An 18,848-nucleotide genomic window follows, 5' to 3' on the forward strand; every position below is an offset into this window, starting at 1 on the left:
TGGGGATAGAAACCCCCGAAAGGTATCTGAGCCCAGAATGAATGAGGAGTCACGTGCATGGAGGGAGGTGGGTGAAGAGGACATCTGTCTGAAGGTAAGGATGTGGGATCACCAAGGTCACCATGACACAGCGCACAGGACTGCAGGAGGGACAAACCACAGTGGTCTCTTGTATTTGAGACACAAGCAGAAGAAAAAGACTTAGCCAGGGCAAAGGGGAAAAAAAATCACAGACACAGAGTCAGGAAGAAAACAGAAAAGGCTTCTATCCTAGCAGCCACGGGATGCAAGGCTTTCCAAATTAAAGGGCTGAGAGTAATGAGCCATTCACTTGTGGACATACCCATCGCCTTGCTCCTGGTAGCCTGCAAGCTGGTCCGGCAGGGCCTGCTCCCTACCTATCCTGCATCCTGCACAGTATCTAGCAGACTCCTGTGATAGGTTCGGTTTGGAGAAAAACAAACAAACAAACAAACAAAACGGAACAGCAATGTCAAACCTGCAGAAACATCAAGGCCAACCGCTGCTGAGAAAAGACCACTGAATGGACGACCACAGGTCACTGGTAACCACAGAAGTGCATGCTCAGTGACACGGTGTGGGATTTCCAGAGAAAGAGCCAGGGGGAAGGGAACGACCAAGGATGCCATCAAGAGAGGGCATGAAGAAGATCCAAAGCCAGCAAGGGGGGAAGAAGGGCACAGTGGGAAGTTTATCCTGCAAAGTCAGCCCGGCGGTTCTCTACACATGTTCTAGGCACTGCGGACACGGAGCTCAGTGTCCCTGCTCAGTGTTCTAGTAAGGAAGGGGACAGGGAACAAACCCAGAGGGCTGATAAGTGCTATCAAGATAAATAACCTGCTAGGACAGCGGTGCATGGGAGTGAGGGGTAGCGGGCTGCTTTAGCCAACATGGTCAGGAAAGGGGATCCTCTCACAAGGTCACCTTGACCTTGAGCTCAGACCAGAATGAGGAGGAGGCAGGGGTTGAACTCTGGGGCAAGACTGCTCCAGGCAGAGAGAACACTAGTATAAAGGCACCAACCAAGAAGGAGCGAGCTTGGTGCATTCACTGAATAGAAAAAATGTCAGTGTGACTGGATTATAATGAAGGAGGGGGCAGAGGCCCTTGGACTCTGGTTGAAATGGGAAGCACATTAGCTAGGGCATGACAGACAGTCGCTGCTTTTCAGAGAGTCCCCAAGGCTGCTACGGGAAAGATGGGTCATGGTGGAGCCACTGGGGCAGCAAGGACAAGATGCAGCAGACCAAGTATAAGATGATGGACAGCTGTCCTCAGGTGGTAATGGTGGCGATTCTCAGCAGTAGTCAGACTCAGACTCAGACATATACCTTGTAGAGTTAGTCGATCCTTAAACGATGTGGGGGTTAGGGGTGCCGACCCCCCACACAGCCAAAAATACACATATAAGCTTTGACTCTCCAAAAACTTAGCTCCGAATAGCCTACTGCTATTGACTGAAAGCCTTACGAATAGCATAGTTGATTAACGTGTATTTTGTATGTCATATGGATTACGTACTATATTCTTAAAGTAAACGAGAGAAAAGAAAAATATTATGAAAATCATAAAGAAAGAGAAAACATATTTATTGTACCGTACTGTAAAAGGTCCACATGTAAGTAAATCTGCATAAGACGGAGTCTGAAAGCAGGCTCCAGGCTCCAAGTGGTCAGCACAGACCCCAACGCAGGGCTCGAACTTACGAGCAGTGAGATCATAACCTGAGCTCGCCGAAGCTGGATGCTTAACCGAGTCACCCAGGCACCCAAATTATAGAAAAGCACTGAGGCAAAAGCTTGAGTAACATCAGGTTCATCTCCAATGTTTCAGTAAATTAGCAGAGAGGGGTTCAGACCCTTATCATGGAAAAGGTTTAGAATAAGCCGTTAGAAGGAATATAATAAAGGGGTGCCCAGGTGGCTCAGGCAGTTAAGCACCTGACTTCAGCTCAGGTCATGATCTGACAGCTTGTGAGTTCAAGTCCTGTGTCAGGCTCTGTGCTGACAGCTCAGAGCCTGGAGTTGCTTCAGATTCTGTCTCCATCTCTCTGCCCCTCCCCCGCTCATGCATGCACACGCTCACTCGCTCTCAAAAATTAATAAACATTAAAAAAATTTTAATGAAAATATTTTAAAAGAAGGAATGTAATAGGAAGCTATCGCAGAATGAACACAAGGGAGGGCTGAAATGCAATAAAGACCCGCTGACTTTTGGGAAACTCAGGCGGGCAGAATTTGAGATTTTCCCCAGCAGGATGACACAGTCAGGCTCAGAAACAGTGGTCGGTGTGGATTACTCAACCACAGCATGCGTACTGGCAGAGGATTACGGGAGAGGGTCAGGGGGTGTTAACAAGCTCACCGCTGAAATGCACGCCACATTGGAAGTAGGGCCCTGTCAGGACAGTGAGCGTGGCCTGGTGGACTGGACAAAAGGAACACTCAAGATCGAGGGCGTATAGTGAGGATGAAGATTAGGTGCAACAGACACAGGAGAATTTAAAAGGGGTAAATGGGAAGAGGCTGTGGTCATGAGGAAAATCAGAGTTGACAATCAAAAAGGGAAAAGTGGGGCACATGGTGGCTCAGTCGGCTGAGCATGTGACTTGGGCTCACATCATGATCCTGTGGTTCGTGAGTTTGAGCCCCACATTGGGCTCACTGCTGTCGGCGCAGAGCCTGTTTTGGATCCTCTGTCCCCCTTTCTCTGCCCCTCCCCTGCTTGTGCTCTCCCAATAAATAAATAAATGCTAAAAGAAAAAAAAGGTAAAAGAATTCGGAGTGACAGCAAGGGCCAGGTATGGCCACTAAATCTCACAAAGTGTTATCTTCCTGGGGGCTAAGATTACCACAGAAGGCACTCCCACAGTCCTTGCTGGCCCAGGCAGGGTGCAGAGACATGAGGGAGGGGTGGGGTGATTAACAGACCACAGGGTGGAGAAGAGGGGTCCAGGGATGCAAGCCTTGTTCTCACCTAACAACATGATGGCATCTGGCTCTAGTCTGTAGCCACTCATACCTGGCCATCGGGTAGCCTTCATACAGGGCAAGGCAGAGCAAGTGTCTGTCTTCCCTGGGTCAGACAAGAAGCCGGTAATAGAAATGACACTGACTCCACCGGGACTGATGGGCTCTTCAGGAACAATCCACCTTCACTCAGCTTTTGGTGCTGAGATAACCATCACCTCTGGCACTAAGCACAGGAGGGCAAGGAACACGGGGGAGACGTAGGGCCACCAGCAGCTGAGAAACACAGCTGCAAGTCACTTCTTAAAAGACTGGATCATGAACCGAACTTCTTCCTAGAAAAATGCTATATCATGTCACCATGACATCGCTTCCAGTTCTGTGGCCTTTGAGAGACCCCGGTGAGGCCAGAGCCTTGCAAAATCTCTAATTCTACATTCTGAAATTGTGGGGCTCTCTACTGTGTCAGCTTGGCCAAGCTGGAACTACATCTCCCAGCATGCTCCTGACCCAGTGCAGTTCCGGGTTAAGAGGTACACAGACCAGAGGCGCATATGAGATCTGGGAGGCAGAGGGAAGGGAAGCTGCAGCCATGACACTCCGGCAGCTGCCATGCTTAAAGATGGCGAGGGACAGACACCCGGGCGCTACAGAGCGCTAGCTTGTCCTCGTTTTTCTTTCTGCTCCAGGTTTCTTCCCAAGTTCTATCCTCACTGACCAGCATGACCCCAAGACCGCCACATGCTCCGCTGCAAAGCCAGAGGTGGTAGCTCTAAATAGGCGATTACCTTTTCCCAGACTCCTTGCCCCCCTCCGCCCCCTCCACTTCACCATCCCAGGTTCCTCCACAAGCCCCAACCCGTCCACCAGTGCTTCAGTAGGGCTGACTGGTGGTTTTCCTCAGATCCTTCAGCCCCGCCTTTCAAGCCTCCACTTCCTCAGCTCCTCCCATAATTGCAAGCAGATTCATTCCTCTAACACGTGCCTTATCCCATTGTATTTACAGTAGCTGTGCTTCCCTGACGGAACCCTAACGGATACGGTAAGCCAGGTACTAAGCAGACAGCTTCGCCCTCAAGGTCTCAGTAATTGACACAAACGACTTTACATTTATAGCACTGCTTCACAGTTTGCAAATCCTGTTCACATGATTCAGTACTCAACCTTGAGACGACTGAATGAGGAAACTGAGGTTCCGAGAAGTTAGGTGGCCAAACGACACAGGCAGAGACCGCTTTGAGGCAAGCTGCACTAATGAGTAACCGAAATAACTCTATACGTGTAGAATGATTTACACAATTCTCTGTCCAAGGACCAGAGACAGAAAAGGCTGAGGCAAGATCTAGCCATAAGGATTACTTTGGAGCGTTCTGGAAAATTAACAGCTGCTAGCAGCCCCAGCACTGCCCAGCATCCTTCACGACTCAGCCATTTTCAATTCTCCCCATGTTCGAACTGGCCAGCGTAGACTGCCAAGTTCTGTGTGAAAACCTGGTCCTCCCTTCAGCCTCTAGTTCTTCTAAAGAGAATGGGGGATTCACATTGGGTTTAAACTTGCATTTGTGCATGGAAAGCACCTGAGATAGTCAGTGGTGAATTCTCCCCTACTCCTTACTAGAGGCAGCTTTGTCCTCTCTCCCTATTTTATCTTCTTCTCCTGTACCCTTTTCTGCTCTTCCTTAGCCCTGTCTACCCTTCTTCCCTAGCAAAGCCTCAAGCCCACCCTTGTCATCTCTAGGCACATGGCCAAATGCCATGGGTGGTGTGGACATCTTCACCCATCGTCCCCACTGAGGCTCAGGAAGCAACACAGTGTGGCGGTCTTCGGCAGAAGACTCTGGGTTACATGCCCTTTAAGGAGAAGACTTCAGCTCTATCAACGTGATATTTCCTTTCTCCACTCAGTAGTTTTTTACTGCACCCCTACTGTGTGCTGAACCTCATCACCAGGTAAGGTGATGAGCCAACACCTAGCCAAGTGCCAGAGCTGAGGAGGAGGAAACAGCATGGCAGCTTTGCAGAAAGGCCAGGAGGAGAGAAGTTCTCCAACAATGGGAATCTTAAAATAGAAGTAAATAAAGGACATGAGAGGCTTAATGCATTCTAGGGAATACAGAACCGGGGTGGGGAAAGAAAAACAGACGTTCACCTACCACATCAGACTTAAACTCCTCCAGGTGGCATTCAAAATGCTTCCCAATATTAGGACTTTCTCTCCAGTCCCAACCCTTTTTCTCGGAAGAAACTGGCAGCACAACCCTCCGCTCTAGCTGTAAAAAGTTTTCATGCAAGACCAGCATGCCCTTATAATGGATCACTTTCTTTACCCAGGCTCTCCCATCTGCCTGAAACAAATAACCCACCCCTTCTCCGTCAGAGAAAATCCCGGTGATCAATGAGACTCCGCAAGCTCACAGAAGTCCACCTTACGGAAGCCCTTTCTGATCTGCCTCCCCCCCGCGCTCCCCCCCCCAGTTCTGAATGTGCCTGCTGAGGGGCAACTCGGCTTGGCCACTGCTCTCGTAGGAAGCTTGTTTGCTTGTCTGTTGTCCTGATAGGACTGTGAGCCTTTGAAGGGGCTGATCATCGCCTGCTCATCACCACACTCCAGCCCAGCAACACACCAAAGAATTGGACTGATCACTTCTATCTCAGTGGGCTTCAGCAAACTGGAATTTTAGAACCAAAATTGACCTTTGGATCATCATTGTGGGTGGGGGGGGGGTGAATGGGAGTCACTTAATCTCACTGAAATCAGAAATGACCTCTGATGAATAATTTCCAGAAAAGCTCTTTGCTCAGCTCAGCACAGAAAGCGAAGAGCACAGGGCCAGAGTACCTGTCACACTCAGCATCAGTGAAAGCACCTGGGGGCGGGGACCCCAGCACCTTGGGATGTGACACAATCCCAGTATTCCAAAGCCCACGTTTTGACACGTGGGTTTTATTTTCACTCTGCTGTGGAGCTGGAGAAGCCAACACAGCTGGGTGCTTTGGGTCCTCATAAAAGGTTCTCATTTCGGACCTGGCCCCAAAGCCTAAAAGCCACACAGACATGTACAGAGGAGACACAGGTAGTAACACAAACAGGCATAGAGGGTTCTGTCAGTCGTCTTACCTCTCCTGCAAGAGCGCCTCCGTCTAAGACAGCCCCCCATCCTGGCCCTTCTCTCCACACTTTCAACATGTTGTTGTCTCGAACAATCCTGGACACTTCTTCAATGTCACCTCGCTTCCTGTGCATGTGTGTCACGCCTCCACAGCTAAACTGGCAGCTACAGGGACCGAGAGACAAAGCCCAGGAAGGGAGGAGATGCCAGTTGGGGATGGGAGAGGTTGTATCCACCCCACAAAGGAGGGGGCGGGGAGACAACAGTAAGAACCCAGGAATCGTTGGTCTTCCACATAAGCTGCCGAGGGAAAACACTGAGGAAAATCTCCCAAGGAAGAATGGAGGCATTCCCATCCCTTCTTGTTCATGTGTGGACGCCATTTTCTCCTACCCTAGAATGCTCTAGAAATGCAGTCGCAAGCAATTCTTTCAGAAATACTGTGGTAGTCACAAAATAAGAGAGCAAGCACGTGGACAAAAGTCAGAAGGACACACAGATAAGCCCTGTCTCCTTTGTGATTAAGGTTCCAGAACACGGACTGTGTATGTGCATCTAACAGAGGTGTTGAACACATCCTGTAGAGTACATCCGCCATATGCATACGGGTATATAAGGCACCTACAGGTGTTTCCTAAGCACACGTTAATCTAATCATCTGCAGGCTCACATTCCTAGACCCTGGGGTAAACAACAACGGACACCGTCCTGTTTTCATGAACAGGGCTCAATGAGAGAGAGCCAACGACAAAGGAATGTGCTAGAGGCAGCCTTACCCTGGATCAGAATGTGTCATCCTCTCCGAGGGCCGCAAGGCTTGACCTGGGCTCCAAAGACGCAAACAAATGGAATTAGTTCCAAGAAGACATATAAACAGAAGAGGGGCACTGCCTACATAGGTTATGTAGTTGGTTCCTAAGGGCATGGGGTGAGGGTGACTTGGGACCCTCCCACTTCTCATCCAGAGGCCTGGATCCCTTCGATGAACATGTGGATGGGACACCAAGCTTGTCTGAATACTGCTCTCAGGACCAAACTCACACCTGGCCTTGTTCTAAGTCTCGTGGGGCCCGTGGATCCGGAGGCTACAACTGGGCAGTATACCCGACTTTGCTACCCATGGTACTCCAGAAATGTGCCAACAGAGGTCCCCACCCCACGAGCCAGAGACCCCACTCAGCTCCTTGCGACTCACCTTGATGTTCTAATCTTGCTATTAAAGGAGGGCTCTGATGAACGGACCACACGGTTGCATAAACCGGGTTTCCATAGAAAAAGCATCTAAAATTCCCCCTTGTCTCCTCTATGAGGCAGCTGTGTCTCTGATCAGGTGTTAGTCCTTTGAAGAAATATTCTGATCAACTACCCACGGGGAGCATCAGTAATTGTTCTGTGAGCCATTTTCCATGTACAAAACAACCCCAAATAGGATTAGGGCCTGACTTCCCACCTTACTGTCTCAGTCAAGCTTCCTGGAAGCCCCAGCAGATCACGCCAGCCTCACGAATGGGGGCTCATCGCTGCTCTGTGGGTGTGGCCGCCGCCGACACCTTTCAGGGTGACTCTGCTCACATCCTTCCTCTCCACCAACCTCCCCTCCTCAGAGTTTAATATCCGCACCCCCTGAGGTCTCTCTTCCTGTTCCAGTTTAAGCCGGCTAATTCCCAGATGGAATGCCAACCCGCACGACGCTGATGCCCTCCCACCTCAGAGGAGCCATGTGGGCCATCTTCCTGACTTGAAACGCTCTGCCTGCTCCTGGCTCCAACTGCTGTCTCGTCCCACCTGCCCCACAGAGCCTTTCCATAATCACAGCTCCTGGCCTTGCTTGTGTCCCTAGGATTCTGACAGCCCCACATGCACAGCTATGTAATGACGCAGCCGCTTCGAGTTTGAGAAGCACCGACCATGCACTCTGTGTGAACGGGTTCCGTCTCCATGCTGGCCTCTCTTCCCTAATTCCTGTCATCTCCCAGTGTCAGACACACAGTAAATAGTGCCTCAGCGCTGCTCCAGCACTAAAACTTAAGCTCGCAGGAAAAAGCAGAAATGCCTCATGTTGCAGAGCAGGGTGGCAGCTGGGCACAAATTATTTATCCACAATCACCACACTTCGCGCACCCTAGGCGCCCGCCACGTTCCGGGCTCTGAGCTAGGCACCGGGGTCTGGGCTTGAAGCTTACTGTCTGGATTTCTCAATCGAAGATGATGGGCTACGACGCCTTCTAATAAAGGAGAAAACATTCGGATGTGCCAGCCTTAGGAAAATGGAAAAATGCACGGCTGTGCCAAAAGTGGTTTGGTTTTGCTTTTTTAAGTCCTCACTGCAACCCAAGCTGAGTAGCAGCACATTGGCTGACACTGTGCTCTTCGGACATCCTAGGGGACGGTGCATTTATAAAGCACGACCCACCCCGTCGCCTTCGGGGTGCACAAGGCAGCAAACCGCTTCAAACATCTGCAAGAGCTCGCTCCTAGAAGGCTCTTGGTAAGCCTGCAAAAATCTCCACATCCACGATGAGTGAAGGAGCACCGTTAGGTTCAGCAGCACGAGTTGCATCTCAAGGTAGCCAGGCCGCAGTGAGGGCCAAAGCCATACACACAGGCTGCTAGCAACAACATGGCGGTGCTCTGGGCTACACCCTTAGTATCACATCCGGCTTCGTTCTCACCTTCCCCCTTCAGACTCAGAGAATGAAAAGGAAGAAAGTCCCCAAACACTAGAGACACATTTCTGAGCCAATTAAGGCTATTGATTGGAAACGTCAGAAATTCGACTCTCGTATCCTTCAGGAGAGTGGAAAATCCAAACTAGTGTCAATATTTGGACACATTTAAAGATGTCTTTGTCTCTTCTCACTGTGGTGTGGAGAGTCTTAGGCAAAAGAGAGTCTGTGCAAAGAAACCAGCTACCAGGCTCTCCCCTAGGTTTGAAGACTAAACGTGGAAGAAAACACAAGTCGCACTTCTGAGAGCTGAGACTTGATTACCTCCACCCCAACTCACCAGTGGCTGATGCCCTCAACAAAGCTTGCAAGCAACCAAATCAGGAATAAGAAAAAGTCTGCCGTCTAGAAATGCCTACTGGTTTTACTGTTTCTGCAACTTCTCCCAGGAAGTCCGATCGAAGGCGCACTTAGCCTGGGGACGGGGATACCTCCATCCCCTCAAGAATCACAGGGAAAGATACCCTGTGTCCCAGCACAGGAAGTGGTCCAGAAGGAGGAAGTAGTTGCCGATACGGGGACAGAACAACAAACAATTCCCAGAGCCCTCTGGGTCCCCAACCATCCCTCTGTGGAAAGGTGCGAGGCAGGTGAGAGGTGAGAGGCGCAGGAGGTAGACAGGAGGAGAGCTGGGGAAGATCAGCCAGGCACCAGGGACGGGCCACGCAGCCCCTAGGACCCCAGCAGGGGTCAGCGCGGATTTCATGAGTTCTGGAGCCAGAAGGGGGCCCTTTGGGATCAGCTAGCCCAGGCCTTATGGGACTGGCTGAGAGCCAGCCAGCAACTTGTACGAGGTTACAGAACTAGCAAGTGGAAGATCAGGGGCCAGAATCCGCACCTCCTGTTTGAAAAGACGAGGAAACACATGTGACCACATTTTGGCTGACTGTCTCCATTCCTCTCTCCGGTTTCCAGCACAGGTCTGACTCGGACCATCCGTCCTGACACAGAGGGCGGGACAGCCTGCCGTGGTGACGCGCCCAGACTCTGGAGCCGGACAGTGCGGGTGTGAATCCCAGCAGCTCTGCCACTGCCCTCGACCTTGAGCAATTTGCTCTGGGTCTCAGTGTTGTCGTCTATTGAATGGGAGTAATACAGTACCTACCCTTGTGGGTTCTGAAGCTCACTCGACGAGGTCATGTATGGTAAATGCAGTGCCCGGCACAACGTAAGTGCTATGTGAAAGGTAGGAAGGAATTTCTTAGGGAGGAAATAATCCCCATGCTGGTTTCTCCCCGGCATACCTGCTCTCCAGCCCCCAACCCCGCCCAGTGACGGGATCCTGCTTTTTCTCTACAACACCTGGATGTGACACAACTGCCTTCACAACACACCTACGTGAACCTCATCCTTCACGGCCAACTGAGCACCTATCGCATTCCCATAGAGCCCACCCAGGCTCACTCTACTCTAGCTCTAACTGACCATGGTCTTTGCCTCAGAATTCACCAAGGATGCCAAGGCCACCAGATAACCTACTTGCCATGCTCTCTTCCAGGCTAGGGCTTCTCAGACTGTAGCAGGCATCTGAATCCCCCTGGGGATCTGGTTAAAACACAGACTCAGATCCGATTGGACCAGGCTCTGAGATTCTCCCCGGTGCCACCAGTGCAGCTGTCCCCGGGCCCCACTTCAAGCAGCGATGTTCTAGGGATCCCAGAAAGTTTAACGTTTGCATTTTTCTAGATTTTTATCTTCAGGACACACCTGCAAGCAAGATACTAGTCCCATTTTACAGATGGAGAAACTGAGGTCAGAGAGTAAAGAAACCCGTCCAAGGCTGGAGGGCTGCTAAAGGGCACATTCCAAAGCCTGATCTCTACTCTGCCTCTACGAAAGTGATTTCTGAGAGCAGAAACTGTTTAGAGAAGCACATATAATGGTTTACTATTTGTAACAAACTACTGAAATCTTAGCTGGCGAGCATGAGATAAAGATGGGTCATAAAAATGGCGACAAAGTTCCTGTGCTGGGGACTGCACTTAGCAGCTGAAGGTCTAAAAGCAGCTATCAGAAAGGAGGGTAATTCCACCAATCAACAAGGAAGAAGCCATCCAGAGGAACACAGGAAACACTTTCAATGTGTGCAAAGAATGAAAGGGAGCACACAGACAACCTCTATCCGACATGTCTGGGGACTCTGTGACCACTCTGAGGGCTAAGAGCCCACGTTTCCCACCCCATGCTGCTCCCCACACACCCCCTCCACCTCGCCCCTCCCTCCTCTCTGCGAGGCTACCTAGCACTCTGACCTCCAAGGCCAGGGGCGTCCTTGGGAGCCTCCCCCACCCTCGCAGCCCCCCTCAGCCTGGCCTCCCAGCAGGCACACCCGAGTCCCTGGGTCTTGCCCAAGTCCCTAGCCCTGCCGTGCCCCCAGCCAGGACCCTCACGGGGTCTTCCCTTCACCAGCACCTGAAAAGGTGGCCCCACTTCTCTCACCCCTCCAGGTCTGTAACTCCATCCCGTCCTTCACTGCCGGTCAGAATCACAGTCTCGCAACCCAGGCTCCGCTTCACCTGTGCTCTGCCTGCATTTTCAGCAGCTTCTGACAGAGTGCTCTCCTGGACCTTCCTCCAACCCTGACTATTCCTTCCAGAACTCTCCTTTCCCGGTCCTGCTCCCTAGCTGCAGTCATCCCCTGGGAACTTGCCCTCGACCCTCACCTCAATCGCAGGCAGGGCTGCACCCTGTGGGGACACCACCCACCGCAAGACCCCATGCATCCTATCCCACCTGAGGACGGCAGACCTGAGTCACCTCGGTTCACTGTGCAATCAGCACTCAGAACGATGCGGGAGCCGAGTAGTGTGCAGGCTCTCAGCAGTCACTGAATTAATAAATGACCTCTCAACTTCCATCTTTAAACAGCTCATCCCAAGGCCGGAATGGGGCTAAAGGGCATGGTTCACCAGGTAAGTGATAACTAGCAATCTCCGTCAAAGCAGTGCACACACGGGAAGTGATAATATCTGCAGCCTGGTTTAGAGGCTCTGACCCGTGGGCTCCCGGGACTGAGAGCATCAGCATCATGGAGCACCTACGACCCACTGGGTGCCCTTACCATGGCCGACAAGCTGCAAAGTTCTGGCCCAGTTCTGCTCTAAATAAGGATGCAGAAGAACCATCACCAGGACATTCTTGGCTTGGTGTCATTTTTTCCCTTTTTAATTTTTTTAACATTTTACTTATTATTGAGAGACAAGGAGAAACAGAACACAAGCACAGGAGGGGCACAGAAAGAAGGGGAGACACAGAATCAGAAGCAGGCTCCAGGCTCTGCGCCATCAGCACAGAGCCCGAAGCGGGGCTCGAACCCACGAACCACGAGATCATGACCTGAGTTGAAGTCGGACACTTAACCGACTGCTCCACCCAGGCGCCCGTTGGTGTCACTTTTAAGGCCTGAGACGTAACCCAACTGTCTGCACACTGCTTCTCTCTCATTAGGATTCAGAGGTAGCACCCATTCCGAAATGTGCCCTGACCCCTTAAATATAATCCGTGCTTTGCGGCACTAAACAAAATTCAACCGAGACCCAGCAACACAAGCCAGCATTTCTCGACTCCCCTGAAAGATCCTGAGAGATGTAAACGCTCACGTTCCAACCCCTTATAAAGGTGCGAAGCAGGAGGCAATTAAGGTCCCAGAAACATCATACTTAAACTTGAATCCTGCTGCTTAGCGACTCCATAATCTCACGCGAACACTTAGGCGGTATTGAGGAGAAATCAGCATTCAAAGAGCGCAAACGTGTACACGGTGCCATTATCTCTAGTCTCCCTGGAAATCACATGGCTGGGCCACAACCCCGTTAACTACTGGGTCTCATTCTGTTGCTGTGCGGAGACTCTACAGTTGGTGTGGGGGTAAAGAATATTCCGAGATCTCAAAACCACTGCCCGTGCCAACTGCAGCAACTAGCCTTTTCCAGAAGATAAATTATAAAGCGTTTTTGCCAGTACGCGTTATTTTCCCAAAGCAGAGAGTCAAATGGCCTTGCTCCCTGCTTTAAGGAACCAAGGCAATTACGCTGAATAGCTACAAAACAGCCCGGACGGCCTCCCCCCAACTTCATTTGGTGTAAAGTGAGATGCAGACACATGCTGACAGACAGGCACACACCTTCTTGAACCGCCAGAAACAGCGCCCATATGAAAATATATGTTCGATCTATGGATGCGGGTGGGGGGCATCGGCTCAGTGGCTCTTTTCTAAAACATAACAGCCATATGAATGCCGACCGGCCCGACCGCCTTGTAAGGAACCATCACTGACAACCAGGGCTCCTAATCAGCAGGCTAATAAGAATAATTATAGCCAGGGCAGGCATTAATCAGCTTGGCAGATACAGGAATTCTGTTAACAAGGCTAAAATGAGTGCCAAGGAATCTCTGAAGGCCACGGCACTTCAAAGACCGTTAAGCTGGATGGATCCAGCCTTCCCCTCCTCCCCAGCTTTCTGGAGGAAGCTGCCCTTGGGTCCCACGCCTCAGAGCAGCCGCGGTGGCCTGCCAGGGGCTGCAGAGTCACCACACTCGGGAGGCGGCCCCTGGGACAGCCCCTTCAGGACTTGGCCTGGACTGCACTCGCCCCAGACCCCTTCTCTGTTTGCGCTCCGGCACCACCACTGTCCTTCTCTGGCCAAACTAACAGCAAGCAACACAAAGGAGAAGGCTACGGCGAACATCGGGCAACTTTTGCGTACTACAGGCGGAGCGGGGTCCGGAGATCAACCCCGGCGCTGCTGTGGAAGGGAGGAGTCACTCGGGGCACGGGACGTGGTCTCCTCGCAGGCAACATGGGCAAGAGCACGGTACTCTCTCAAAGTGCCGTGAGGATGCAGAAAGAGAGCACACAGGAAAACCCGAGGCTCTGGCTCGATATGCATCTAGAAACCGCAAGGAAGATTACTGTCCCGTGCAAAGAACTAAAAACGTTCCCCATGTGGAACGCCCACATCACGTGAGTGGCTGAGCCTGGGCAGCCGCAGGGGAACACATTCGCTTTTTACCTTCCATCCTTCGTAACTGACACACAGACTGCTGGCTCCCTTCCCTCCCCAAAATCTACTCTTTTCTTCCATTCTTCCATAGCAGCTGGCACTCCATCGCTGCCAGGCCACTTTGCACTTCTCAGCTTCCCTTGCAGCTACCGTGACGGGATTAAGCCGTCGTGAAGGGAATGTGTGCAGAAAGGATGCGAGCCCCTTCCAAGCCTGGCCTATGACACCCCCCAGATGTTCTCCTCCATGCTCCTCCGCCCCCCCCCCCCCCCCCCCCCCCCCCCCCCCCCCCCGCCATGGGGCTGGCGCGGAGATGCTGACAACCAGAGATCTTAGGTGCTCCGAAGACAGGGGATTGCCACCAGCCGGCGCACCACAGCGGCGCCCATTCAACCTTTAACACCCCCTGGAGGCTGTTCCGGAAGGCATTTCTATGCTGTATGAGCCACTGCGGTTGGAGAATCCTTCTTTTTGTTAGAGCAGTCTGGCCTACCGGATTAGGACAAAATTCTTCTATCCTATTTGAATTTTAAGATATAGATGCAATGCTTTTGCCATTTAAAAACGATGTCAATGGGGGCGCCTGGGTGGCTTAGTCGGTTAAGCGTTCGACTTTCGCTTAGGTCATGATCTCATGGTTCGTGGGTTCGAGCCCCGCGTCGGGCTCTGTGCTGACTGCCAGCTCAGAGCCTGGAGCCTGTTTCAGTCTGTGACTCCCTCTCTCTCTGACCCTCCCCTGCTCACGCTCTCTCTCTCTCCTAGAAATAAATAAAACATTAAAAAAAAAATTTTAAAACGATGTCAATGGGTTTGCACGTTCTTTCTTTCTTTAAATAAGGCACGCATGGAGAATATCTGCATCCTTCCCCACCATCTTCAAACCTTTCTCTCTAATTCATGCTGCGGGCTAGCAAGACATACCTCCTCAAGCACATCCCCGTGTTGTGTCCATCTCACCCCGAGAGCTTTTTCTTTTAATGTTTATTTTTGAGAGAGAGAGAGACAGAATCCGAAGCAGGCTCTGGGCTCCGAGCTATCAGCACAGAGCCCGATGTGGGGCTCAAACTCACAAAACACAAGATCATGACCTGAGCTTAAGTCGGCGCTTAACCGATTGAGCCACCCAGGCGCCCTGCACCCTGAGGGCTTTTAATGGCCACCCATTACCCACAGATTAAGGGATATATATGCGTACTCCCTCAGTCAGCCAACACTTAACCAAAAACCTGCTATGGGCCAGGTGCCTATCAGCAGTAAGGATACTAGGGTGAACTGAGGAACCTGGTCCCTGGTTCTAGGGTTATAATGAGGGTGGGGGTTTCTCCCAGAAACATACAGTTCTATACAATGAGATAAATATGTGACATGACCCAAGAATACACCCAGGAGGCCAATAAAGCCGCCCCTCACAGCCCAGACTTAGCACAGCACAAAAAGCCTTCAGGATCTACCCCAAGCCCACCTGTGCCCTCCTACCGACACTCCCCCCTCCATCTCCAAAGAGCTGTGCCCTTCCTGAAGGAGCCAAGCATTCTCACTCTTCCACACCCGATGCCTTCCCACAAGTGTGCATTTCCTGGAATGCTCTTCCATCCCTTCTTTCAAAATTCTAATTATCCTCAAGGCTCAGCTCAAATGTCACCTCCTCAGCAAAATCAACCCCAACCCCAAGTCAAAATTAATCATCCTCTTCCTTGCTTCGTACCAGCACTTGGTTTCTCTGTCAGGTATTTCATCCAGTCTTATTGTTAGCCGTTTCATTATTTGTCCATCCACCCGCACCAACCACTCCATGAGGCATCTATCTGGGACGTTCTGTGGGCTCTAATGGGTATTCGAGAAATGCTGTAGTTGGATGGATGGACAAGTAGGGTCAGACACAGGCAAGAGAAGTGAAAATGTGTTCTGTGTACTTGGGAGGATTCTGATGTGATCACGGAGAGGCAAACGCAGGAAAATTTCATGGAGGAAGCAAGTTTTGGGGGGAAAAGAGGATACACAGGTGAGGGGGAGAAGCAGGAAAGACATTCTTAGGCCATGGGAAATAGAAAGGCCAGAAGGGTGGGGGGGTACCTGGGTGGCTCAGTTGGTTAAGCGTCTGACTTCAGCTCAGGTTATGATCTCTAGTTCGAGCCCCTTGTCAGGCTCTGTGCTGACAGCTCAGAGCCTGGAGCCTGCTTTGGATTCTGTGTGTGTGTGTCTGTCTGTCTCTCTCTCTCTCTCCTCTCTCTCTCTGTCCCTCCCCTGCTCATATTCTGTATCTGTCTCTCAAAAATAATGTTAAAAATTTTTTTTAAATAAAAGAAAAAAAAGGCCAGAAGGTTCACATACATTCTGTGTAAAGGATAGCAAACACTACCTAGAATGAAGTGTTTGATTCAGAGAGAAAATCGAAGGGAAAATCAAGGGGCCTAGCAGCCTTAGAAGAAAAATCAGAAGGAGCCAATGAGCAAAGGTGGGACCCCCCAGCAATGATCCTTCTGGAAAATGATGAACTAAGAAGGGAGGCTGGAGGAAAAGGTCAACCAGGAAGATGTCAGAAGTTATCTGTGCAGGGAACTATCAGAACGGGGCTGGACAGCAGCTGTAGAAACACAAAGACTGGGAAGAAGGTGGAGGCTGGGCTGGGGGTTTTCAGAAAAGGACTGTGTGAACACAGAGGTCAAAAGAGAGCAGTGACGGCAAGATTATGCCCAGGATGCAACATAAGAAGAAAGATGAGCTTCTTCAACGACATATTAAGTTTCAGGAGCCAGGATAGCATGGAGGGCTTCCCAGAGGTCACAGTGAAGCCACAGAGAATGAGGTGCTGCAGGGCAGAGCTGTCATCTGGAATACCCAGCTAAGGGGCTGTTAGAGGAAAAGGCGCCAGCTGGTGACACCACAGACATTCATGTGTAGTTAACACAAAACGCCCAATCAGCACAGGATACGCGGGACACATACAACCAAGGCTTCGCCCATTTCCATTTTTGCTGGTGCTGACCTCTCTTCGCCCCCTTTCCCTTTCTCTCTCTTGCCATCGTTACCCAAGGGCCTTCTTTACACACTTCCACCTGAGCCCACTGTCTGAGCTGGTGCACGGGCTGTAAACTGCACAACTCTAGGGGGAGTCGTTTACACTGGCTACAAAGTGAAGAGCGGCTCCTAGAGTTGTGCAGTGCGCAATCTGTGCAACCATGGGCCACAGCTTGGTTTGATCCCGACACATTAGCCGATTAACAGGTATGGACTATCACAACCGAGAACTTCAAGCGTCCCCATGTGAAAGGGAGAGCCCCAGGATCCAAGACCATACGAGACAGGCTACAAAACTGAGTGAAAAGATCTGGAAGCTTTCTGCAAACGGTTGCAGCTAAAGCAGTATTGCTGGACGAGTTCTCTCTGGGAGTGGATTATACAAAAAGCCTTCAAAGGTAAAGAAAGAAAAGCCAGTAGCAGCTAGAAAGGCTGGCCCACCAGCAGCAGGAGTCATGGGGGTTGGGACAGTGTGGGCCCTGGTGTCAGCAGAAAAGGAGTGGCATGGAAGGCTTCCACTGGGACCTCGGGCTGTAAGTGCAGAGTAGTCATTCGCCCTGTGTGCAGCTGGGGCCTGGCCGGGACAAACATCATACCGCAGGCATTCTGCAAATGATTCAGATCTGCCTCCTCTAGGGGTTTGGAAGGGAACCCTGGATAGGGTCGAAAGCCTCCTTCTGTTTTGGTTGACATACACCAAAGGGATCCGAGAGTATTAAAGAATATCAAAGCACTGGGGTCAGAACCCCGGGAACTCGGCGGTCACTTAACAAACATATGTATTTCTACGGCTGCTGACTTCACGGTTATGTTAAATAACCATATGATGGTAATCATGTGGATCTACACGAAGATGGTGTCTGTGTGGATGGGGTAAGAGGAAAATGGAGAGAACACACACACGCCAAAGATTCCTTGGGTTGGGGGAAGGCTCTGGGCCACGTTAGCCAGAGGCACCGAGGTAGGTTCGGGGAGGGTGGAAGATGGGGGACAGGAAAGGAAAGAAAAGTAACAGGTAGGAAAAGTTGGAGAAGCCAGGCTCCCACGTCTTTGTGTGCAAATGTGCTGCCAGGCAGCTTAAAGAAAAGCCGAAGGAAAAGACTGAGGCAGAACACCGAGCCACCGCCACCACGGCGAAGGACGCTCACACCGATTTTTCCTGTAGCGCTCTGGGCCACCCCGTGACCTTCGTCGAAGGAAGTTGGCGGATCCTCTGCCTTCCCTGGAAAGGCAACTCAGCGTGGGCTGGCATGTGCCAGGGGCGACTCGGCCCGTCTCGCCTATGGCGGGGCACATCAAAGGCGCATATTTCCGCGCCGCCCCCCCCCCCGCCTCTGCACCCCCCCTCCCCCCCGCTGGGGACGCGGCCGGGGACCGCCCGCACCTTCAGGGCCGCGAGTTCAAGGTGAGCCGCCTCCCGTCGGCCAACAGGTAGGGAGGGCTGGGGAGGTGCGGGAGAGGGGGTGGGGGCGGGGAGGGAGGGAAGCCGGCCGCGGGCCACTCCCCCCCGCACAGGTGGGGCGAGGCGCGGCCTGGCCCGGGCGGCCCGGCCGGATTCGCGCCCCGGCTCCGGGCGGCTCGGCGCCGGTCCCCGCCGGCCCCGCGCCGCCCGCCGAGACCCCGCCGCCTCTCCCGGGAGCCGCCCGGCACCTCGGCGTCCCAGGCCGCGCGCCGCAGCTGCGCCCCGCCGAGCCTCCCTCGGGGGCCCCCCGCGCCCCGCCGAGCCCCCGCGCGCACTCACCCAGCCCCAGGAGCGCCAGCAGCAGCGGCCTCGGCGCCGGGCGCCCCATGCTCGCCGGGCGGGAGCGGCTCTCCCCCGCCTCCTGCGTCCGCGCCGCCTCTCCTCCTCCTCCTCCTCCAGCTCCGGCTGCTCCAGAGTCCGCGCTCCCCCGCCCGGGCCGCGCGCCTGCTCCGCTCTCCTCGCGAGCCGAGAAATCCCAGCGCTGAGCCGGGCGTGCGCCCCTCGCTCCGCGCCGCCCGCCCCCCCCCCCCCCCCCCCCC

General features: G+C 52.4%; 1 protein-coding gene across 1 annotated transcript in view; it reads right to left on the reverse strand.

Moving 5' to 3' along the window:
• The window catches only part of PTGFRN (prostaglandin F2 receptor inhibitor), an 82,724-nt gene extending 63,964 nt beyond the window's left edge, over positions 1-18,760 (reverse strand). The window contains exon 1 of the mRNA XM_039242766.1: positions 18,589-18,760. Within this exon, the coding sequence (XP_039098697.1) occupies positions 18,589-18,637 (49 nt within the window). The 5' untranslated portion in view covers positions 18,638-18,760. The remainder of the gene's footprint in view (positions 1-18,588) is intronic.
• Positions 18,761-18,848: the final 88 nt, after the last annotated feature.

Source organism: Hyaena hyaena, unplaced genomic scaffold (assembly GCF_003009895.1).
Source record: "Hyaena hyaena isolate Hyena2069 unplaced genomic scaffold, ASM300989v1 scaffold_217, whole genome shotgun sequence".
Lineage (NCBI taxonomy): Eukaryota > Metazoa > Chordata > Mammalia > Carnivora > Hyaenidae > Hyaena > Hyaena hyaena.